Source organism: Ambystoma mexicanum, chromosome 2q, assembly GCF_040938575.1.
Source record: "Ambystoma mexicanum isolate Mex_15411 chromosome 2q, UKY_AmexF1_1, whole genome shotgun sequence".
NCBI lineage: Eukaryota > Metazoa > Chordata > Amphibia > Caudata > Ambystomatidae > Ambystoma > Ambystoma mexicanum.
In genome coordinates, this window is record NC_090924.1 from 617,611,689 (window position 1) to 617,636,565 (window position 24,877).

The 24,877-nt window shown below is 44.4% G+C and overlaps 1 protein-coding gene across 2 annotated transcripts in view; it reads right to left on the minus strand.

The window, feature by feature from the left end:
* ZBTB47 (zinc finger and BTB domain containing 47) overlaps positions 1-24,877 on the minus strand; it is a 276,446-nt gene that overhangs the window by 24,551 nt on the left and 227,018 nt on the right. For both annotated transcript variants that reach the window (XM_069647766.1, XM_069647765.1), the window contains exon 5: positions 3,713-3,857. In XM_069647766.1, coding sequence (XP_069503867.1) covers positions 3,713-3,857 — 145 coding nt within the window. The remainder of the gene's footprint in view (positions 1-3,712; positions 3,858-24,877) is intronic.

A 24,877-nucleotide genomic window follows, 5' to 3' on the forward strand; every position in this document is an offset into this window, starting at 1 on the left:
GCCCGAACAGCATTTTGTACAACAAGTGCCTTTATGATTAAGATCAACTGACAATAGGTTGACAACAGCTTCACAGTCTTCAACAGTTTGCAGCTTCAAAACCTTTAACAAATCGTCAGGGAACACAAAATTCACATTGGCACTTTTCAATACTCTTCTGTAAATAATGCTCCTCCCCTTCTGAATATCCTTTTCCAGAAGGGCTGCCTTTTTGAAACTCTTGTTTCCCCTCTGCACCAGTAACCAAACATTGATACGGACAGGTTCTCCTTTGGCTTTGCTATAGTGAGTTTATACCAGCTTGCAACATATGTTGTACAAAATACAGTCAACAAGTTTCACAACGGAAGGACCTTTCATTAGCCCCCTTCTGCCATTGGCAATATCGGCTAGGTTGTATTTCCCTTGATGTTAGTCTCTCTTGGCTTGAGCAATGCTTGTAGGTACTACTTCTTAACAATATAGCTCCATCGTGTTGATGGGCGTTCAGCAAACTGTAACTTTAAATGTGTGAGTCATTAAACTTAGTTACCTACTTTTTCACTGTTTTTCAATGGTTTGGTATTCAGGATTACTCTTAGAGATACTTTCACTCATCCGTGAGTGCTGCTTACTTGTGGGATCCCTGCCTGGACCATGCAAGCGGGTAGTTAGCACCCAGGGTCACTAACAGCTTGTGGACTCAACGAGTAAGGCTTGCACTTCCGATGCCCTCGCCGCTTCCAGGACTTCTGCTTCTGTGGCTCTTCGCGACCCAGCAAACTGCTTCTCTTAGCCCGCTGTCACTTGCGCCACCTGCAACAGAAACTCCCTTTGCTCGTGAGGTCCTCTGATGCACGCTAGCCACCAGAGACATCCTTGAGGCCCTCAGGTGCACGCCATCCACTGGAGACAGCCTCCCAGGAAGGAAAGCTTCCCTCGCTTTCACTTCCCATTACGCAACCTCTTCAGAATAGGTCTCCAGATGGCAAGCTTCACTCTGGTATGCTTCCCGCTGCCTGATCTCTGCACTTCAGGATTTGGGAGACACAGACCATCTCAGAACGGGCAGGTGATATCTGCCGAACAGCGGTCCCAGAATCTTCTGTCTCCTCCAGCTTCTGCCTGGGCTGCCTGCACGAAGCACAATGTTTCTGCTTCTTACTTCCTCTGCCGTACTCTATGGCCTGCACCTGAGAGGGCCTTTTAATCCTCTCTGTCTCCCTCAGGTGTGGGTCATCTGAATTAAGGATCTCACCACTCCTGCAACATTGTATCTTTTCTCTTCCTCATCCCAGTGCTTAGAGGAATTATGGGACTTGAAGTCCATGATGGCAAAGTTAGGTTTTTTCATTTCTTCTGTTTTACAAGAAACCATTAGAAGGGTGGAGTTTCGTGGAAAGTTGAATATGGGGTTTCCTATTCTTGCTGACTTGCTCCCCCTAGTGTGATCCTGCCACAGAACACCACGACCAGAGTCGGGATCAGAAAGCGTCTGCCTTTCCCTGGCCACATCAGAAGGGTCCTAGGCGAGGTTTTCTGGGGGAAATCATTGCTGGTTCATCACATTCGTCACATGCTCAAACCTCCACCCATTCCAAGCTCATTCTTTGTGAGCATAGAGATTGCCACCTCCTGTCTCTTACCTCCTGCTCCTCTCATTTCTGACAGATGTTCTCTTCCACATCAACACTTCATTTCACCACTTCCTTATAATTCACTCCAACTGCTCTTACTTAATGCTTCCACAAGGACATCTGCTGCTATTCTCTCCATACTCTCTTCCTTCCAAGTGGATGTTCTGTCTGCACTCTGTGACATTCTTTCCCCATCTCCTGCATAATCAGTCCTCCTCCTTCCTTCTCAGCGCTTCTTCATACGGCTTCGCTTTCTACTCTTCCACCTTCAACCACTCCAACTTCTCTCACCTCTCCAACTGCCAGCCTCCATTTCTCACTCACCAACTCCATCCGTCCACACCATAACTTGTTAACTCCACACTCCCAAATCTCTTTCACTGCAGTGTTAGAAATGGACTCCTATCCTCAATAGATAACCTCTCATTGATTGGATGGAGGGGTCTTGTAATCCTGACTCCTTGAGGGAAGTCTTTAAATAGACAGTCTGCCATCTTGTATCTCTTTCCTTTATGTTTTCCCTGGTGGAAAGGCTGAAGGTGCTGCTTGCTCTCCTTTCCCGTTGTTGGTGGACTCCCGTTCTGTGGGATTTCATTTGACGATCCTTTGTACGATGTGTGTTGTCCTTTAAAAAGGATTGCAAGACAGAAAGACCATGTATCCTACCTTTGGGGTGGTGTTCATGTTTCTCCCATTGATTTCATTTACGTGAGTGGGTGCATGGGACTCTCCATCATGCTTGCAGCCATGTAGAAGACATAATCGTTCTTCTCCCAGGGGGTCTGTGTTGAGTAGGAAGGAAGCAGAGTTCACTCTGGCTTTCTGGTTGCGGCTTGGGTAAGGGCTGCACTTCTTTCTCCCATTCTGGATATTAAATGGAGAGATGTGCAAGTTCCCTGTGACTGTAAACGTTGGCGGGTGAAAAGGGCTTCTATGGAGTTCTCCGGTCCTCTGATAGCCTTCCTACCCCAAAGCTGCAAATGTGTTCCCCAGATCCGTTCCAGGTGTTACCTCCGAAAAAGAACAGGATTATGAGAGATTTACTTCCTCCTCTTTTAGGTTTGTTAGCAGAGTCTGGATAACCTGCACTTGAGAATTGTTCTCTGGCACCCTTCATCGCTCCAGGAACCTGGTTACAGTTTCCCCATAGTCTACTTCCTTCCTAGCCCATCATTGACTCTCCTAGGTCCTTTCTGGGTTTTCCTTCTATAGGAGAGGGGATTCTATGAGATGCAGTTTTCGAATATTGGGCTTTCTGAAATGGGCCGATTTGTTCAACCTAAGGCAATTGTTTTAGGCACTATTGAGGACTTTGGGGACCTGTGGATCTAAGTTCACTTTGTCACAATTCCCGGATATATTTAAAGAAGGCGTTTCACAGCACAACCTGGCACCATATGTTCACAGGTGGTTAATCTGCCACAAATCTGTACCCATACAGTCCCCCTCCCACTTTTCTTCTGCACTTATCAGATATACCCTATCTGACTGATTTAGCACTTGCCACCTACTGGCTGCACTACCACTGCTTATCACCTTTATTTATTTAACTTATTATTTATTCTGTTCTCTCCTTGTTCCGCACGTTCCACTTCTCCCCTCTTCCATGCACTTTCCCCCTTTACCTTCTAACCAATGCACTTGTGTGCTCTCAATGTCACTGGGCCTAGTAAGATCGTTGTTTTGTTCTCCCTTGTTCCCATCCCTTTGCCTGGTCGTGCTCTGAAAAACCTGTGTATGAGCGCGATATAAACAAAATATAATTTCATTTCAAATGACAATAATCCCAGTTTATTGGTTTAATGGGGCTGTCTGGTCATTTATTTCTAGCGGAGTTGCACCCTCTCTGACCGCCCTTCTATTTTTACAGATTACTCAGAGTTACTCATTGTTTCTGTTCCCAGGTGGGATTTCTAATTTGACCCATGTTGGCAGAAAAAAACCTACAAAGAGATGCACCCACTTGCTGTGACAAAGGCTAGAGCAAATGAACCAATTCTTTTTTTGGCTGAATGATCTTGGTTGGGTGATGCCCCTTGCTATGCCAATCAACATATGGTTGCCTGCAAGCAGGAAATCTGGAAGCATGTCTTTACCTGTGTGTGTCTTCATGTGTTCGTCGAAGTACTGCTTCATGTTGAAGTCCTTCCCACACCACTGGCACATGAACTGCTTGTGCCCGATGTGGATACTCATGTGGGAGCGCAACTGGTACTTGTACTGGAACCGCTCGTTGCAATTCTGAGGAAATGGAGAATACAAGTAGTGTTAGCGCAGATAATGTACAAGTGCCGGAGCAGTTGACTTGGGAGCGTGAAGGAATTTCTAGTTCATATGCTCCAAAAACAGCTCTTTTTTATTTTTATTTCACATTAAAAAGTTGTGTGTAACGAGTTTGAATGTGGCATCGCATCAGTGACATAAGTGAAAGGTGAGATACCTCAGATGTAACTGAAAGCAGCATATACGAGGATTATCATAGGCACTAGTAAGACTGTGCAAGGTAATGCAATAACTCCCCCTTCGAGCAAATGCATCGAAAAGGAATCTATAGGATTACATCGACCGCGTTTAGGCTTAGTTTATGGTTCTTTAAGTCGTCTATTTCTTTTTTTTTAAATTAAATTGAGGGGGATCCGCCATGCCTCACCTATCACTGCACCTACTCCACCCCTAACCTCATACTACCCACCCACAAACATGTTTATATATATCATACATTACTTACCGTAATCATATTTCTGATGCTTATAGCTGTGAAGATTCTGATGCATTGCATAGGCCGACATCTAGTGGTAGCTGTGGAATATGGCACATGAAGTTAATGAAGTTCAGAAAGGGAAGTCGACTGGGCGTGTTTGTGATTCTATCCCTAGTGTGAGTCAACTGTACCTATGATCCCTCACGCGTTGTGGTCCCTCAGATTATTTGTTTCTGACAAGAGGGAGTGTAAATTGAGGTCATGAGGTGTAAAAAATCTACATTTTGCCAAGAACCTTTAACTCCAAGAGGGGAGGAAGGGTGGGTGCATATGAATCTAAGCAGATACAAGCATCTGAAATATGATTTCGGTAAGTAATGTATGCCTTCTGAGGCTTGTGGCTCTGCTTAGAATCACATGTTTTTCATAGACTAAGGAGCAGTACTTGGAGAAGGAGGTGGGCTGCTTGAAGGTAGCGCTGCAAATAAATGTTTTACCACTGCTTGTCCCACTTGTGTATCTCCCTTGGAATGTTTGTCTAGACCATGGGTGCACAACATACGGCACGCGGGCCAAGTGCGGCCCGTGATGCTGCTGGATGTGGCCCGGCAAGGTTGAAGACTTTCCTAATGGAAGGCGGCCCGCAAGCAGCAATGGTCGCCCTTCATTAAGAAAGTCTTTGTTTTCCTTGCCGGGCCGTGAAAAAGACTGCCCCTCATTGGCTCAGTCAGCACACACTACGTGACTCCTGTGAGTCACGTAGTGTGTGTGTGTATGCTGCAGCAATGGGGGGCCAGCAGTGCGGTTTACGTGGCCAATAAGGCTTGATGCCAGAACGCATTTCAGCCTTGCCACGCCAGCCGCACAAGAAGTCATCCCCCATGCCTGCCTGCACGTCTTCCCTCTGCCTTGCAGCTCGCCCGCCCACCCGGTGAGTTCATAAAAAAAAATGCTTTGTGGACGACAGCCGGGTGGGCGGGCAGCAGCATGGCAGCTCGCCCCCACCCCATGATTCATCCAGTACTGGATCCCGTCCTGCCAGGCTTTACCGAGCCCCAGCTTCACAGAGGGAAGCTGGGGCTCTGTGACCTAATCTGCCCTGGCAGGGGTGCCGAGTACAGTGGGGGCTGCGGGGCCCGGTCCCGCCCCCAGCAGAATGAATTCGGGGCTGAGCCCCACCCGGCCGGAGAGAAGAGACGCAGTATGGATGGCCCTTTGTTCCATCCATACTGTGTCTCTCTCTGGCGGCCTGGGTAAAAGCCAGGGAAAAAACGATGTTTAGAAATTGTGGAACAGATGCAAAGCAAGAGGCTCTAAAAATCGTTTTGAGTTGGGTATACTTCTACATCTGTGCACCGGGGTGCACAGATGTAGAGGTACACCCAACCCAAAACGATTTGGGTAGTGCCAGAAGCCTCGCCAGCGTTCCAGCACATCTGGGTAAGTACATGGTGGGGGGGCTGTATGTTTGTGTGTGTGTCTGTCTCGGGTTCGTCCTGACTGTGTTTTTTGTTTTTGTATGTATGTTGAGATGCAGAGGTGGGGGTGCGTGTTGGGTGTGTATGGGTATATTTGTATGCCTGCAGTGTATGTTGAGATGCGGGGGGTGGTGGGGTGTTGGGTCTGCCTGAATGTGTTTGTGTGCAAGTTCAGTGTATGTTGAGATGCGGGGGTGGGGTGTGTGTCGGGTCTACCTGAACGTGTTTGTGTGCAAGTTCAGTGTATGTTGAGATGCGGAGGGGGGGTGTGTGTCGGGTCTGCCTGAATGTGTTTGTGTGCAAGTGCAGTGCATGTTGAGATGCTGGGGGGGGTGTCGGGTCTGCCTGAATGTGTTTGTGTGCAAGTGCAGTGTATGTTGAGATGTGGGGGTGGGGGGGTCCGGGTCTGTATGCGTGCATGCTTGTGAGTTTGTTTGGCGAGTTGGGGGTGGGGGTTTGGGTCTGTATGCGTGCATGGTGTAGGCTTGTGGGTTTGTGTGCTGAGTTGGGGGTCAGGGGTTCGGGTCTGTATGGGTGCATGATGTATGCTTGTGGGTTTGTGTGCTGAGTTGGGGGGCTCGAGTTTGTATGGGTGCATGGTGTATGCTTGTGAGTTTGTGTGCTGAGTTGGGGGGTAGGGGTTTGGGTCTGTATGGGTGCATGGTGTATACTTGTTAGTTTGTATGCAGGGGTGGGGGTTTGGGGTCTGTATGAGTATGTATGCATGGTGCATGCTTGGTGGCACGGGGCACAGTGTTTGCTTGAGGGGTGGGTGTCTTGGGGCATAGTGTTTGGTTGAGGGGTGGGTGCCTTGGGGCATAGTGTTTGCATGAGGGGTGGGTGTCATGGGGCATAATGTTTGGTTAAGGGGTGGGAGCCATGGGGCATAGTGTTTGCTTGAGGGGTGGGGGCTATGGGGCATAGTGTTTAATAAAAATTGGGGGTTGAAAAAGCCTCCTGCCACGCCACGCCCCATTGCGCCTACCGCCCCACCCACATTTACTTTTCGGCCCACTATAGCCATCATGTAAGGTACTTTCGGCCCTCTGTCAAAATCAGTTGTGCACCCCTGGTCTAGACAGTAATGTTGGGTGAAAGTGTGTACAGAGTTCCAAGTGGCAGCTTTGCAAATGGCATCTAAGGGCACATTTGCTATGAAAGTTACAGCTTCCTTTGTTCCTCAAGTTGAGTGTGCTCTAGGCTTGAAGGGCAATGTATGAAGGCTTCTTTCTGCTGAGATTATGGGATATTGGAAAACACAGGAAACTCTATGGACTGGTTTACATGAAATCTAGATATATATTTTGGTGAAAACCGTGGATGAGTGTGAAGTACTACCTTGTCTTTGTGGATAATAACAAAGGGGTCCTGTACTGACAGTGCTTGCTGTTCACTGAACCTTCTGACAGATGTCATAGCTATAAGAAAAGCTGTCTTATATATGGGATGTTTAAGACTGGCTTTGTGCATAGGCTCGAAGGGGGCACCCATGAGCCTTGCAAGTACAATATTCAGATGCCAGCCGGGAGTACGATTAGAAATCGGAGGGTATGATTTCTTAATACCTTTCATGAAGGATTTAACTACTGCCACTTTCCAGCACAAAACTTTGCTCTGTGAAGTGGTGTATGGTGAGAGAGTAGCTAGGTTTGCTTTATTAGTGAGTTAAAGACTAAGCCTGAGCCGTAGTAGATGGTGACATTTATTTGATGGTGAACATTCTTACACCATAACACAAAACACATCCATTTGTTAAAATAGAAATGTTGTGTGTTTGGTTTACGTGCCTCTTTAAGGATTTCCATGCATCTTTGGTCCAGGTTTAAGTGACCAAGTTCTATGACCTCAGGAGCCAGGCTGCTAAATTCAATGTCTGAGGGCATGGGTGGAGTGCCGTACCTTGTTCCGGTGTTGACATATTGGCAGGACACAGTAGTTTCATGGGAGGACACAGGAACATCCTCTGCAGGTGTGAGAACCATGTTGATGGTGCCCACACTGGAGCTATCAGGATAAGTGTTACTTGTTCCCGGTGTAGCTTGTCGACTGTCTTGTTGAGAAGAGGTGTTGCGGGGGAAAAGCATATGCACATTTGGAACCTTTATGGGAAAACCTGAATGCGTAATCTAGGCATTGTGCATTCTCTTGAGTATCGAAGAGGTCTATTTATGGGAACCCCTAGTTTGAGAAGACGTTGAGTAGCACATCTGTATTTAGTTGCCACTTGTGTTCAGATGGCAGCACCACACTTCTGCTTAATACGTCTGCCAGTAAATTGTTTTCCCCTGGAACATGATGTGCTAGGAGAAACATGTGTTTTAGTGCCCACAGCCAAATGTTCTGGGCTAGTTTGGACAGCCCTGGATAATGTGTCCCCCCTGTTTATGTAAAACATGGTTGTGGTACTGTCTGTTAGGATGAGGACTGTCTTGTGTACTGGGACCTGAATGCCTGAAGTTCCTTTAGGACTGCTAGCAGTTCTAGAAGGTTAGTATGCTTCTTGGTTAATGACCCTGTTCACAACCTGTGTGCAGCATTATGGGGGAAGTGAGCTCCCCACCCTGTCAGGGATGCGTCTGTTGTAAGAGTGGCTTTGATTGCTGGTGTGTTGAAAGGCTTTCCCTTGAACAGGTTGTCCTTGGACCACTACTGCAGCGATTGAACTAGAGGTTGCAAAAACATCACTAGATCATCCCACATACCGCTTGCTTGCGAGCATTGTTTCACTAAACACACTTGCATTGGATGCATGCACATTCAGGAGTGTGGCACTAGATAAATGCAGGAGGAAGTCATCATTCCCAGAAGGCACACTGCCTTTCGTACTTTTACTTGAGGACAGGCTATGTACTGAGGTGTTTGGAACAGCATGTTTTGAACCCTCTCGCTGGAGGGGAATACTAGTCCCTCGTTTGTTTTGATTATGCCCCTAGCAATTGTTTTACTTGGCTGGCCACTAGACTGGACTTTTTCTCATTTATGAAGAAGCTTAATTCGAACAGCAGGTTGACTATTCATTGGGTGTTTTGTAGGCACCACTGAGGTATCTCTCCTGTTATTAGAAATGTGTCTAAGTAAGGGTACACTGGAATGGACTGCCTTCGCAAGTGGGTGGCCACTACTGCTAGGACCTTTGTAAACACCCTGGGGGTTGAGGCTATGCCAAATGGTAGCACCTTGAATTGGTAGTGCTTGTCCCCAACTTTGAATCTCAGGTATTTATTGTGGGCTGGCAACATTGAAATATGAAAGTATGCCTCTTATGTACAATGTTGCCATGTAATTACCTAGTTTTAGCCGGGAGATTACCTCCTGTAACATAGTCATCCTGATTTATTGAGCCTTGACATATGTGTTTGCAGGACTCAGGTCGAGCACCGGCGCATTGTTAGATCTTTCTTTGGAACAAGGAAGTACACAGAATAAATGCCTTCCTCTAGAGATGGTACCAGCTCTATTGCACCTTTTTATAGTAGTGTCTGTATCTCCTCTTTTAGGATTTGAAAATGTTCTGAAGACATCTTTCTCACGAGCGGCAGGTGGTGGCGAGGTTTTTTGAGGGACTCTATGGAGTACCCTTTTTCCACTGTTGCAAGCCAGCGATCCAATGTTATTCCATCCCACTGCTGGGTAAAAAGTGTTATGCAACCCCTGACTGTGGATGCATCGGAGGGAATGTGAACCGGCCCGCCACAGTTCACACTTGAATGCTTCACCTCTGATTAAAAGTAACTCCAACCTATTAATAGCATGCCCCACTGGGCAAGAGAGCCTTGAAGCTCGAGTCCCATCTTGATCAAACAATGTAAAAAAAAAATAAAAAAACTCAACAGAAAGGAAATCACAGATCATTTAAATAGAATCTGCAGACCAATTAGGAAATACCAAGGAGCTGCACTCCAACAAATTGCAAGAGTGTTAAATTCCTCTTTGGCTCCTTAACATCAAAACTGGAAGATGGCGAAAAAGGCAAGCAAACATACTACTGCTAAAACCGGTGGTTAAAAATCCCACACCAGCCCATAATAAGAATCAGAACTGGTTTGGTCAGAAGTGCTGCACACATATGACCCTACAAACTTAACATTTGAACACTCAAAAGATTTGGACATATTCACAGGAATTAAGAAATGAATTGCAAGATGCTGATTAAAAACAAAACCAAGGTCACGAAAGCAAGCAAATGGAAAGATTGGATAAGGTAATCAAGTGGCATAAGTATTCATGCTCCCGATCTATTTTAATCTGGGTGTTGGCAGTGCCTTTTTATAAGCAATATATGACTATTTGGTAGCAGTAACAGTGAGCCCATTACGGTATAATCTTACCTGTGAACTTACCTTGGATGCGTCCTTAAATGCCAGAGGATTGATCTGTCGGTGCACTGGTATGTATGAGTAAACAGGCAAATCACACCCAAAGTGGTTGTGATAGAATCACCACAATCGCAATTGGACAGATTGGGACGCACTGCAGCGAATGTCATGGAAGCAATTGTGCCATGGCCATATCTCACATCAGCAGACCAGGCGGGGGTCTCTCGTATATTACTCCAGGGTGGCAATCGAGAACTAGCCTCGGAATCGCACTGGAAGGACTTAAGGAATGAGCAGGTATTGCGCATGTACGAACTATAAGATGGACCGCCCATGGTAAAGGTAACAACTGAAAAGGTTCAGTAAGCCCATGATATCTGGATAGACTTGCCATTTTATCTGCCTAGAAGAACCTAGAAGTACAACCTGTGCTCCACTTATTGCAAATAGTTGGAGCAAAGACTGTCGCTAACCATTTTATTGCAGCTGCAAGAATTGACAGAAGAAGCCAATACCTGAGTGGGTGCACAAATAACAAATCACCACAGAATCTGCAAGGCATGTATAATGCACCACTCCAGTGGACACAGGCCGCAGGCATGTGCGAGAAACCTGAGGGTATTCTCCCAGTAGGACATCGAGATTCCCTTATTCAGGTGGCCAGGGATGGGCTGGCGCTTTCAGATCTCAACCCTGGGGGTGGACAAGCAAGGAAGGATCACCTGGGTAAGGGAACCCAGGGTTATGCTTGGAAGAAAAGCCCAGGTAAAACGCGGTATCACACCAGAGAAGAAGGAGAAGAGGGTGAGATTCCTGAGATCTGTGTGGACTATACCACATCTACCCCCCTTTCAGCAATTGAGTCTCTCCTACCAAAATCTATCATCCACATGTAACCAATCGCCTAGGATCCCACATGCTGTTGCATTTAGAAATCATCTCTCTCAGAGTCCATGCTTTCTGGTTACCTTTCTGTGTACCTCCAATCATTCTTCCCCACGTCCCTCTGGTCATTCTGTCCCAAACACCCAGTCTACTTGGACTAAACACTACCGTTCCCACAATCCCCCTGGATCCTTTCACAATAACAATCCTGTTCACTTATATCAACCTCCCCTTTCTAAGGTCATCAACCCTCCTGATACGAGGGTTGTAATCCCTATAACACCTTGGCCACATCCTACCCCGTAGGATAACCTGACGCTCCAATCTTTCCCTTAACCAACCTAAACACTTATTTCACACCATAGAAAACAGCAGGCTAACCTTAAAGCCGTTTATCTGGCATGGTCCGACATAAGGGTCAGGCAAAGTCAGGCAATTAACCTGAAACACACACACCTAGTGGCCCTTTCCTTTCCCCACAGGGATAAAAGGTGGAGCAAAAGAGCACAGTACGTGCACAGCCGACCACACAGCGAGAGAGCTATCCAGGCCCAGCAGTTCAAGGGGAGGAGAAAGATGGCAAATTTTGAGAGGCTGACAAGGAGAGACACGACGTTGCCTTTTTCGACGCATACCTGTGAAACCTCTGCAGAGAGAATCACAAGACCGGGGACAGTAGCCCAAGTGCGCTGCAACAGATGTCAACGGTACACAGAGCATGCTGACGCTGATAAGCGGGTGCGAGGGAAACTCCTGCTACTGTGGTGCCGACCTTGACTCCAGTTACGAGGAAAGCCAAGAAGTTCATCCAAGCCGGTGAGTCGAGGGGAGAGCCGATAAGAGCTAGCTGGGCTGTGGTGAATTAAAGTCACAAAGTGGCAAGTTGAACCAAGTTCAACGAACTCTAAAAATGTTAAGGGGAGACCAGCTGCAGAGGGAACCGGCATCACATGGGTGCTAACTCGAAAGACTCTGGTCGATCCCGTCTGAGTAAAACTACAGATACCAGAAGGCCGTAGGAGAGCCGCCAAGTTAGGTCAATGTGGTCATACAGGAGGTCAAGTAAAATCCCTGTACAGTCGAAAGCCTTTGACTTAAGAACTGTAGAGAAGGGAAGTGAATCCCGCAAATCATTAAAAACAAAGTGAATGTGAAGTTTGCAAGAGTGAACCCGGAAGAGGGATGCTAACTTAGAAGGGGCAAAGTCTAAAGTCCCAAGAAACTGTGTGTTGACAAAGGGGAACCCGGTCGAGGGATGTCCACTGGAACTGTTTAAAAAGGCATTAAGATTTGTGACAAGAAAAGCCATAGTGAACCCAGTGGAAGGAGGCTGAAAATTAAGAGGTGTCTGCACCCAGAAGAGGGGGACCTAGGGGTGAAGCCATCAGCTGAGAAAGATTGGTGAATGCTGGAAAAGCCATAGTGAACCCGGTGGAGGGAGGCTGAAAGCAAAGAGGGGTCTGCACCCGGAAGGGGGGAGCCAGGGGTGAAGCCATCACCTGACAGATATATAGAACAGAACTTGATGTTTGTTACTTGTTTTGTGAACCTAGTAAGCCCTCGGAAACAGGAGACTCAAGACCTTGATATCGATAAGGACTGTTTTGGGATCCTCGCCCGGAAGGGGGAAGGGACCAGGGAGGAAGAATCCTAACCCCAAATAAAATCAAGAAAAAAACTTTCATTTTGTTGAAAGAACATTTGTTGTGTTATTTGAATACATCAGACGCACAAAGGCAAGACACTTTGAAACTAGAAGAGACTTGGCCACCGAGGCTCCTGATAAACTGGAACAGAACTGTCGACTCGTGCTGGGAAAACTTAAGCGTGTGCTATGCTCCAAGATCCCACCTTATCCACCATTAATTGTGAACACTTCTTTCTTTTCTTGAACCCCATCCCACACTCTTTTTGTATTAGTTGTAAGGTTTGGCAATAGGTTTCTTAGTATGAGCACTTTTTTTACAATACAATGCCACTAGGACTGCTTTATTTTCATTTGATGGTCGATTCTTGCTCCCGTTTTAGATTTAGGTCTAGATTAGGCATTTTTCCAACCTGCATACAGTTTAATAAACACCCTTGAACTGTGATCACGTATGTCTGTCTTTACCAACAGGAGTTCTTTACACATGGCTATCCAAACACATTAGAATACAGCAAGGACTATGACAAAATGTGGTTGTGCTGTTCACGTAATTCTCTGTCTACTTAATCCAGACTATTCCTCAGTGCTTAGCACATCAAAATGCAGCAAAAACATATGACAAATGCAGGCACGCTGAATACATAGCGAGTCTCTAGCACTCACGCCATTGACTGACTCCTCTCAGGACCCATTCACATGTCGGACCGCATGGGTTGCTCTCTACTGGAGCCTGCCCAGCCCTGCTAAGCCTTATTTGGACAAATGCACACACACATTACAATCTTACTCCATGACCTGCCACACTTTGAGATTCCCATTAAGGAGAACTGAAGGTAGGTTAGATGCTGTCATAACAGATGAGTATGTAACGTTGTCTTTAAACAGATTAGATGTCGATGGTGCGGAGGACAACAGTCACACGAGTTGGGGCATAATGATGTTGGATGAAGAAAGGGAGGAGAATGAGAGGGCATGAAGAGAGGGAAAATGTGTATTTTCAAAAGAATCGCGCACAAAGGGGTAAAATGGTCAGATTTAGAAGACCCCAAAGAGACAACACCAGAATCAACATTATATACTGAGTGACCACAAGAACAATCGCGCAGTTTAGGGGATATATCCCCACCATATGTAAACAGATTAAGGGTATTACCGAGAAGGAGACAAACTGGTCAGACAAGCCCCGCCAGGAAAATATGAAGCATGGACAGGAGTGGTTATGGGCTGGGATTTTCACAATTCCCATTATTGGAGAAGGGGAGAACGACCACAATATATACCATGGCCACAGATGGATAAAGACAATTTAAGATTTAAATTGCTGAGTTTGACTTCTGGTGAGGGGAAATGAATTTATGAGTTACAGAGAACATTAATGACGCTAGCTATAGGTGACGTAAAAGGCTCACTAGCAGTTTTACTATAGGAGAGAGCTGACGACATTTGAAAATGAGCAGGATACATATGTGTGACTGTGCAAAATATGACATACAATGGAGCGACTTTTAATAATTGCAGAGCAGACGTATGGCTGGTGCTCAGAGTGCAATATTCTGATACATCACACATGGGTGCGATTGTGACTAGGAAAATGGGTAAGGATGAAGATCCTCTTGATTATAGTCAAGATATTCAAGATAGATGGTGTAAGGAGACTCGTGAACCATGGGACAACATGGTAGCATTATTTTATCACATTTTGTGTCAGGGGTTCACTGAGCCAGTGCAAAGGCAATTAAAGAAACAGGTGGGAATAGAAGTGAAGCCATGGCTAGAAATACAATTGACAATCATTGATCACTGCCAATTGATGAAGGGGAAGAATAAAAAGAAAGCTGAAAATAGAAAGCATGAGAAAGTGAAGGTAGTCCAGAAGAAGTTGTCAAAAATAGCCATAGAGGGAGTGGTATTGACGAGTAATGAAGGAAGGGCGATACAGGAGATGCAGTCAGGGCAGCAAAATAATGCAGGGTATCCTACAGGCCATAGAGGGTACACATTTTCGCCAAGTGGAAGAGGGAATGGGGCATAGAGGAGTAGGATGAAAAGGATTTCAAAACCCTCAGGGAAGAGGAGGATTCAATGGCGGACAGCCGCAACAATGCTGGAACTGCAGAAGAATGGGACACATAGTTAGGACATGCAGAAGCAGGCATGCACCAGAATTGGCAAGCTCCAAGAGGGGGCATGGCTTATGCTCCACAATATAATACAGAATCACAGGAATATTATGCCAAGATCACACAAAGGCTCAGACATATGTGCTGCAACCCCAACAAATGCAGCCAGTGCCGCTGCAAACGCAAGTACCCGACAACTGCAGCAAGTACAGACACAGCAGGCTATGGTACCACAATGGAACCTGACCCGAGGAGCTCAACATGCACCGGCACCAAAATTGGGACGTGTGACTGTGATAGGAGGAAATCCTTTCAGATGTACAGGGATGACTTTATATCCACAATAGGACAGCTCACAGAGCAACCTGATGTGATCAGTATGGTCGGTGACACCAGACCCCCAAGAGGAACCAAGGGTCAGGGTAACAATAGGAGGAAAGACATTTTCATTTCTCGTAGACAATGGAGATACTCGCTCCTGTGTTCATGAGGGAAAATACCCAATGTCAGGTACTGCCATGAATGCTCAGGGAGTCTTTGGGGCATTGAGTTTAGTTCCTTTTACAGATGAATTGCAAATCTCTATAGGAGAACAGGATATGTCAATGCCATTATTATATTATAGGCAAATGGCAGTTAACATATTAGGACGTCACCCAATGACAAGGCTTAACATGACAATATCTTTTATGATGAAGGAATAGTGTGTTCTACTCCAGGGATACACTATATAAATGCCAGAGAGTATATATTAGCCTTAACAGGCCGGAAGGCATTTACAAAAAGAGTTCCTTTAGATCCAGAGGTATTTTTGCATGGAGTGATTATCTTATTATCTTGGTTACCCAGATTGGTATGTAAAATGTTGAGAATACCTGATACATTTTTGTTTAGACCAGAGATTGCCATTGACAATGAGGACAGGCAGATTATCCCCTCAGAGTTAGCATGGGACAGATGATGAAGGAAGATGATGGAGAACAGTGATAGACCTCAATAAAAGACAAAGGCTGACAGACGAAGAACTGTTTAGAGATGACTACTCTGATGATGAACTAGTGTTTTTTATAAGTCTCATATTTCTATATTCTCTACTTTAATCCACTAGGATTAAAGAAGAGAATATAGAAATAGCGCAGAGAATGTCGTTGGTAAAAAGAAGACCATCATTCTTTCAAGAAGACTTAGAGAAAGTGCCAAAGATTTTATGGACCACAAGCCCATATGATGTGGGTCTATTAAAAGGGATAGGTGCAGTTAACATTAAACTAAAACAATGAGCCTTTTTACCATAAACAAGGCAACATCCCATGTCCAGAGAGGCGGATGAAGGTATATTTGAGACCATTTCCGCTTTAATGAAGCAAGGTGTATAGGTGCCATCGAATTGATCATGTAACACTGTTGTGTACCCCATGAGGAAATCAAAGCAGGGGTCATGGAGATTTATCCAGGACCGTCGCCCCTAAACAATATAGTTGAAGCCGAGTTTCCTCTAGTTCCAAATACTGCGACAATACTGTGTAACATCTCATGTAATGCTAAATATTTCACAGTTAGTCATTTGAAGAATGCATTCTTTTCAATTCCCCTTTATGAAGACTCACAAGATTTGACTTCCTTTACTTATAGAAATACACATCTGAAACATACTTGTTTGCCCCAGGGATACTCTGAGTCCCCTTCAATGTTTAACAGTGTCCTCCCTATGGACTTGGGTAATGTCCAACTCGAAAGTACAATAATACAGTATGTGGATGACATTTTGGTGTGCAGTGAGACAGAAGAAAGGTTCAGAGAAGACTCAGGTAAATTCATGACTATACGCGAAGATAAATGATAGAAGGTGGATAAAGAAAAGTTACAATACTATCATGAAGAGGTCTTGTATATAGGACAGTTGATCTCTCATGAAGGGAGAAAAGTGACACCAGAAAGAGCAGAAGCACTGATGAAAACTGTAGCACCTGAAACAGTGAGGAAAATGCAACAGTTTCTAGGCTTATGTAACTATTGCAGGGCCTTGGTGTTCGATTATAGTACATATAGTTGCTCCCTTTTAAAAGGGCCTAAAGAAGCACAGGTGGATAAAAGCCCAATGACATGGACAGATGGGATGAGTGAAGGATTTGAAGAATTAATAAAGGCAATCAGTATAGCCCCTGTGTTGGGATCCCAGATTATAATGAAGAATTGTATTTATTTTACCATTCAAATGGAGAAGTTATGAATGCAGGTCTCACATAGAAGATGACATTAGGCCATGGACACAAATCATTGTCTTATTACAGTGCTATTTTAGATCCAGTTATGAAGGGGCACCATCCCTGTGAGCAGTCATTATCTGCTGCTGCATTCCCAATTGAAAAAGCTTCAAGCATAACAATGGGGTGTCCAATAACATTATTTGCAGAACATGCATAATTCACGATTTTAGAGAAGCCCGGAAGTACATTAACCACACAAAGAGCATCAGGGTATGAGGTTATTATTTCCAACCCTGAGATCAAAATTGTTATATGTAAGACAGTAAATCCAGCAAAGTTTATAGCAGAACTAGTAGGAGAAGATGATCATGTACATGATTGCATAATGTATACTGAATGTTATAATGAAATTGCCAAGTTAGAGAAAATGCTCTTGGGGGGGGGGGGGGGGGGGGTTGTCCTTGAATTACCCAGCACAGGCTGCAGAATTAGTGGCACTCATCGAAGCGCATCAGAGCTTTGAGGATGAGTAAGTGACAGTGTACTCTGACTCCACCTATGTGATGTCAACTGTACACGCAGGTTTGTCACTCTGGAAAAGGAGCGGCTTCCTCCGGGCAGACAGCACTCCAGTGCAACATGCAGTCCTATTGGATAGGCTTATTGAAGCCTTAAGTCTTCCATTGACCCTAGCAGTTCCAAAAGAATAGATTTAATTTCCTGGGGAAACGAAAACACAGATTTAGAGGCCAATAAAGCAGACTATTATCCGCCTCTGTAGAGAAAGTGTTTTTTCCTGGATATCTTGCTTTTGTTGATATCAAGAAATTAATTTTCCACGCAGTTTGATGCGGTTTTTGGTGTTTATTCGTGAAAGGGTTTGTTTGTTTTGAGTTTAGGTACACATTTCTTAAGGTACATCCGGGGCTCTTACGTCCCCATGCGGTCAGCCGACACGTGTTTCGACCTGTAAGTCCTTATCAAGGCTGATATATATTCAAAGTCACGTAAGGTGACAAATGTGACATATTTGTGACATATAAGATAATGAGGTAAGTGCAAAGTGCATGGTGTTGGGTGAGGGTTGGTGTATTTGGAGCTGCATCATACATTTAATACATGTTTCAATAGTTTTCAACATCGGAATCGATTGTGCAGGCGGATGGAAGAGAAGGAAAAACAGAGAAATGTAAGCAAGGGATCTGGATTGGTTCTGGTGTTGGTCATGTTAGAGTATTATAGTCCTCTTACCAATTGGTTCTGGTACGGCGCCCCCTTTGAGGTCCTGGTAAAGATTTGTCATGTGGATATGTCCTGTGCATACAGTGGCTCCTGTTGGGCCCTGTAAGGATAAGATTGATAAGTTGAGGGGGTCAAGTTGTCCCTAGCTGGGTTTGCATGTCAATAGGCTATTTGCATTGGATTGGGTGGTGACCTGTTAGGTGAGTATCTTGTTAATTCTGTGCTGGTTGTGCTCAGGCGGTGGGGCCAGTGTGCACTTGGTCTATTGGCACAGCGTGGTACTTGTGGGGCTCATGTGCTCAATTGGAGGTGTCTGGAGTCTTTCTTACGGAGAATGCCTGTCGTGGCTAGGTCCGTGCATGGGTTGGTATTAAGTGAGCTATGTGGTGGTGCACTTGTGGCTGGGCGTGTTCTCCTGTGAGCAGCCACGGGAAGAAGACCATGCTAAACCAGATTCCAGGTAAGACCTAGCACAATGTGTGTGATCCTCCCCATCCTGTCAGATCCCATTAATACAGGGGAGCTTCGCCCCACTCTTGTTACAAACTCCTTTGTGTTTAAAATAATACTTCACCAACACGTAATCTAACCCCCGGTCTCGATTACTCCCAACATGGGGCACACGCCCACCCGCCAGCGCTCCACCGCACCAAACCACATTATACTCACTGAACGCCATACCTGGCACAGACCAGGGTGCTAAAATTAAAGGCACCAGCCAAACCAACAGGGATTAACCACCCTAACATAGGAGAACACGCCCAGCCACAAGTGCACCACCACATAGCTCACTTTATACCAAACCATGCACGGACCTAGCCATTACAGGCACACTCCATAAGAAAGACTCCAGGCACCTCCAATTGAGCACATGAGCCCCACAAGTACCACGCTGTGCCAATAGACCAAGTGCACACTGGACCCACTGCCTGAGCATAATCAGCACAGAATTAACAAGGCACTCACCTAACAACAGGTCACCACCCAATCCAAGGGCCTATGCAAATAGCCTATTGACATGCAAACCCAGCTAGGGACAACTTGACCCCCTAAACTTATCAATCCTATCCTTACAGGGCCCAACGGGAGCCACTGTATGTACAGGACATATCCACACAACAAATCTTTACCAGGACCCCACAGGGGGTGCCATACCAGAACCAATAGGTAAGAGGACTATAATATCCTAACATGACCAACACCTGAACCAATCCAGATCCCTTGCTTACTTTTCTCTGTTTTTCCTTCTCTCATCCTTCCACCTGCACAATCGATTCTGATGTTGAAAACTATTGACACATGTATTAAATGTATGATGCAGCTCCAAATACACCAACCCTCACTGAACACCATGCACTTTGCACTTACCTCATTATCTTATATGTCACAAAAATGTCACATTTGTCACCTTACATGTATTTGAACATGTATCAGCCTTGATAAGGACCTACGGGTCAAAACACGTTTTGTTTGTTTGTTTTGTTTTATTCGCATTTTTATAGCGCACAACAGCCCGAGGACATCGTGGCACTTGTTACAGTACCAAGCTTAGTTACTTAGTTACATGGTCATTAGCAATATATATACAGGTTGAAATATAGTTACATAGTCATTAGCAGTATATATACACAGGTTACAATATAGTTATATTACATGTGTGTTATATTACAATATGCATGGCAGAAGTGGAGGAGGCAGTCCTCCACTTGCTAGTTGAGGAGAGTGGCCTTGAGGTTGTTGCGGAAGACAGAGATGGAAGTTTCAGCTCTAAGGGTGGCAGGGAGTGAGGCTGATCGCATGGGAACATAAGAGCCCCGGATGTACCTTAAGAAATGTGTACCTAAACTCAAAACAAACAAACCCTTTCACGAATAAACACGAAAAAATTCATCAAACTGCGTGGAAAATTAATTTCTTGATATAAACAAAAGCAAGATATCTAGGAAAAAACCCTTTCTCTACCAAACAAACGAGGAATGGGCTATACCTCAACACTAACCTGTGATCTTGCGACCAGCATGACCCCAATCTAGATGAACTATGAAAACTAGAGCTCAGCAAGGTAATTTCCAATTCTAGAGCCCACGTTCCACTTTCTATTATCTGCCTGTCTAGTTTGGAAATAGAAGAGGTTAAACAAATGATAGGATGATGCATGCTGGTAAAGGAGGGCTTTAACAAGCTGTCTATCGTCTAGTTAATTGTGTTACAAGAGTGAGCACCACAAGAAGAGGATTTATGGAGAAAGCGCAGGTTTTCTTCATCCCCCCCACTGACGCAATTTGGAGACAGGGTAGTACTGGAAAGCCAGTTATGCATCCAACATTGAGAGTAATGCTGGAGCAGCTTATTATCCAGCATGCACGACTGGAGAGAGTCTTGCTGGTACATTTGCAGAAGAATGGTTCTCACCCAATCTATTAGAGCATGTGACACAGTTCATTGTAAATTGCATCATGTGGCAGAAATGTACTGCAGGGCATTCTCTGCGAACAGTAATTGGGGTAATTCCAAGACCCAATGACCCATTTCAGCATCAACCTATAAATTATGTGGATATGTTACAGACATTCAACAGCTTAAGATATGTGCTGGTCGTAGTATGTCATTTTTCCGGATTGCCCGAGGCAGGTCCATGCACACAACCAGATGCCTCCTCCTTTCACATGAGGTGGGGGTGTGGAAGGTTTTGCGGTCTGACAACAGCCCACATTTTGTAAATGAGTTGTTTGAGCAGATAGTTCTCCTATTGGGTATAAAGCAAGTTTTCTTCCGCTTATCACCCACAGGCGAATGGCATCTGTGAGAGATTAAGCAGATTATTAAAGGAAAGAATAGCAAAGATTAAAATCACCTTAAAAAATGGATGGCTACATTCCCTGTCCCTTACCCTATGTGCCCTGAGAAATCAGCCTGGTTCAGATCACCATCTAACTCCTCATGAGTTGGTGACTGGATGCTGTATGAGAACCCCACTTAACTGTCCAACTAGGGTAAGAACTGATGCCCACAGTGCAGTGAAGGCATTAGGCGATGAGATGCATGATTACCTAACAAAAATGATTGCAAGTATTTCTTTCATGTCTCAAAAGATCAAGAACCAAAGGGAGGGGTAAAAGAAGAAGCAACAAAGATAATCAACCTCTTGAAACAGAAGAATTGCTAAAGCCCCCAAGCCTGTATCTAGGCGACCAGGTGCTAGTGCTGAAATGCATACGCACCTGAGTAGTCCCCGCTTTGAGGGGCCACAGGAAGTGGAAGAAGTTGGGCCCACAGCCATGATATTAAGGGGACGGAGAGTGTGGCTACATATACATGACATCAAACCCTATAAAGGCGAAACATCGAACCCTTCTGCAGCTGCCCGCAGTGAAGCAAGAGAAGTAGTTCTGCGCGTGCTGACTTGTTCAATGACCAGAAATAAGGATAAAGAGAATGACAAGCATATCGGTTCTTTAAATTAGAGATTAACATTTTACAAATTCAGTAAGGAGAAAATAGACTTGCAGGTATCCTGGAACTTTTTTTTAGATAGGATAAAAGATAATGAGAGAAGAAGCCAGAGTTTAAAGAGAAGAAAGAGTATTGTTCATGCTACCTATCGTAGTGACAACACACACACTTGTGTACGCTAGTGTATGCTATTTTTTCTTGCATATTACAGTCTTATCCAGCCTTAATACAAAGAGGTGTAAACATTGTTACGTTTTTTGGGGATCCCAAGAATATTTGACTTGTTTGGAGAGTGAAAATTGTAATTATATTACAGTTTTTGATGTAAATGTTATTCAAAAGGAGATAACAAATGTTTATATTAAAGTAAACACAAAATGGAGAGGTTTCAAAATTTCAGAGACTCACTACCCTCCAGAAAGCCGATAGGTCTTCATGGAATATTGATGGTGATATCATTTGGTATTAGGAGTTGTGTTTTTCTACTTATTATTATTGCATTTCACCATATTATGAAAAGTAATACAAATATGGAGGGTGTTAACGAAACATCTATTATTTTCCCCACTAAAGGTACAGAGAGCCTGTTTTACAATATAACTAGGGGTCTATTTCAATTTAAAAGGGATTTGGAGGAGAACCATGAAGGTATGAATACGGATCTTGACAATTCAGCTCATTTAAATAATAATCTATGGTACCAGCGCATGAAAGAGGTGGGCGAAAGAACATCAGAGGAAAGCTGTTATGTTTGTTCCCCAACACTGTATGCCATGAATGTGGCAAGAACATTTTTTGCAAGAGAGATGTCTACACATGATGCAAAATGCCTTAGTCGTCTAGGAGCATGCACAACCAGAGGACAATTTGAAGGAAAATGGGCTAGGTTATGATAGCAATCAAAATTAGCATTCCCATATGAAGATACCTATGTGAAAACGAGAAGGATGGAAAATAGACTGGGATGGACAAGCAAGAAACATATGTATCCAGATTGGAGAAAGAATAAATGTTGTCCAGATGATGAAGCTGAATTGCTCAGACATATCTGAAAAACCAGGCGATCCAAGATGCGGAGAGAGACCTCAGCTAGTGATATAGGGACATGTGTTCACTAGTACCAGATGGGAAGAAGGACTATTGGCTTGCACTGAACACTTATTGAAAAAAGAATCAGCAAGCATAGTGCAGATAATGAGTGACAAATGCCTGGAATCATGGGCCAAGTACTCAAAATTACTAACATGGGTTGACAATGAAGTGGGACCAGTTTCCATAATACCATTAAGTAATGCAACAACATGCTTCAAGAATGATGTCCAGATCTTGGTTGGAAAAAAACAAAGGATGTGGACAGATAATTGAAGTGCCAGGAATGAATGAAGGAACTGCAGTGTTAAAGAATCGATATCGGGCCTGTGGAACCAGAGCTTACATGCAGTTGCCTAAGAATTGGGGAGGAATATATTCTATAGTAATGCTACATGTACCAGCATTGGTGATCCCCAAAGTGATCTCCATATTGATGAATTTCCAAAAATGGATGAACACCTGAAGAAAAAGAGATCACCCAAATTCTGCTGGCTGAAGAGAGAATTATTTCTCAGCAAAATCAATGGCGGCCTATGAAAATATTCCAGATGAGCATAAACCATTCAGCAAGACGGCAATGATAATGACAGCTATATTTTTGCCAGGACTTCAAGCTGCAATGAATGCCAAGTAGATGCAAATTACAAGATGGGAGCTACTGCAAAAGATAAATGCAACAATAAAAGGATTTAATGCTATCAGAGAAGAATTGAGAGCCATCAGGCTGATGACCCTCTAGAAAAGATATGTCCTAGACCTGATTACAACAATGGAAGGGGGTGTGTGCACCAAGATTGGGGCTTCTTGCTGTATCTTTATACATCTCATGATGGAGAAAATCGAACCCTGACAGAGGCAATTACTATGCTGATAACCCTGCATAGGAAAATGGAGGATGAACCTGATGAGACAGCAGGAGATTATTGGTTTACTTCCCTATTGTCATGGATTACAACCTGGCTGCTACATGGAAGGATGTCAGCATGCACCTATGTACATCATGGAACATTAAAGAGAAATCTGGCGAGGGCCGAGTGATGTCATGAAGAAGATATGTAAACCTATACTGAAATGATATGAAAATACTTAAGAGTAACAATGTAACTGAAGCACCAAGAGAAATATGTACCTAAGGCTAAGGTAATCGTGAATACAAAGAAGATGAAGTAACTTACTGGTCAATAATTGTAAATACACAGTACCGCAAGGTAGAAAGGAAACATATAGGGGCTTGCCATAGAAAAATATATAACGTACCAAGGATGGCCATAATAGGAAATTGAACGATAGCTCATGCCGAATTCAACCAAGCTACCTCAGAGACAGACCAAGGCTGCAGAATCAGGAGAGGCGGAAGAATAGTTCAGTGTGCAGAGCCGACTAGGATTCAAGGTTGGCCCAGAATTAAGGATGCTATTTTAAGGAATAAGCACAGAGCACAAAGGGAGTTACATGGATAAGCTCAGAATTTGGGACATTCCTCATCGATTGAAGAAAACATCTGCAAGAGCCAACTGTTGGTCAATTAAAAGTGTGCAAAGTTCATATGAGATAGAGTGAGCAAGTCCCTAGAGGACAAGAGTAGCAAGTGCACCCCATATCATTGAATAAAATAGCAGTAAATAGAAGGTCGAAATGGACACATTTGTGGTCTGCTAACACGTGATTTCAAAGAAGAGAACAAATGCTATTCATTAAGCCTCAGATGAAGATAGTGGTGTGCTTACACTCCCGTGAATGTTCCAGGACAGTGAGCAGGCTACAACGTGAAGTACAAACGGAAGACTTTGGTTTATGGCCGACTAATGAGAGATGATGGACTAATTGGGAAAACGAAGAGTAGTCTGACGGGATTCAAACACCTAGGTTTCGTTTCAGGTATGTGCTGCTAAGGAGCTGAAAGTCCAAGGTTGTGATAGCATGCCCACCAATCAGTGTGTTTGAGGGGCAAGCTAACATACAATGTTGCATAGACCAATCCACTGCCATTTTTGTCTGCTATAATCAGTACTGTACGTATTTAGAGGTAGTTCAAAGTGTGCCCTACAGATAAGGGGCAGTCAATTACGTATTAATTTGTATATGTTCTATATGTAGTTATGGCCTTTAACCAATCCCT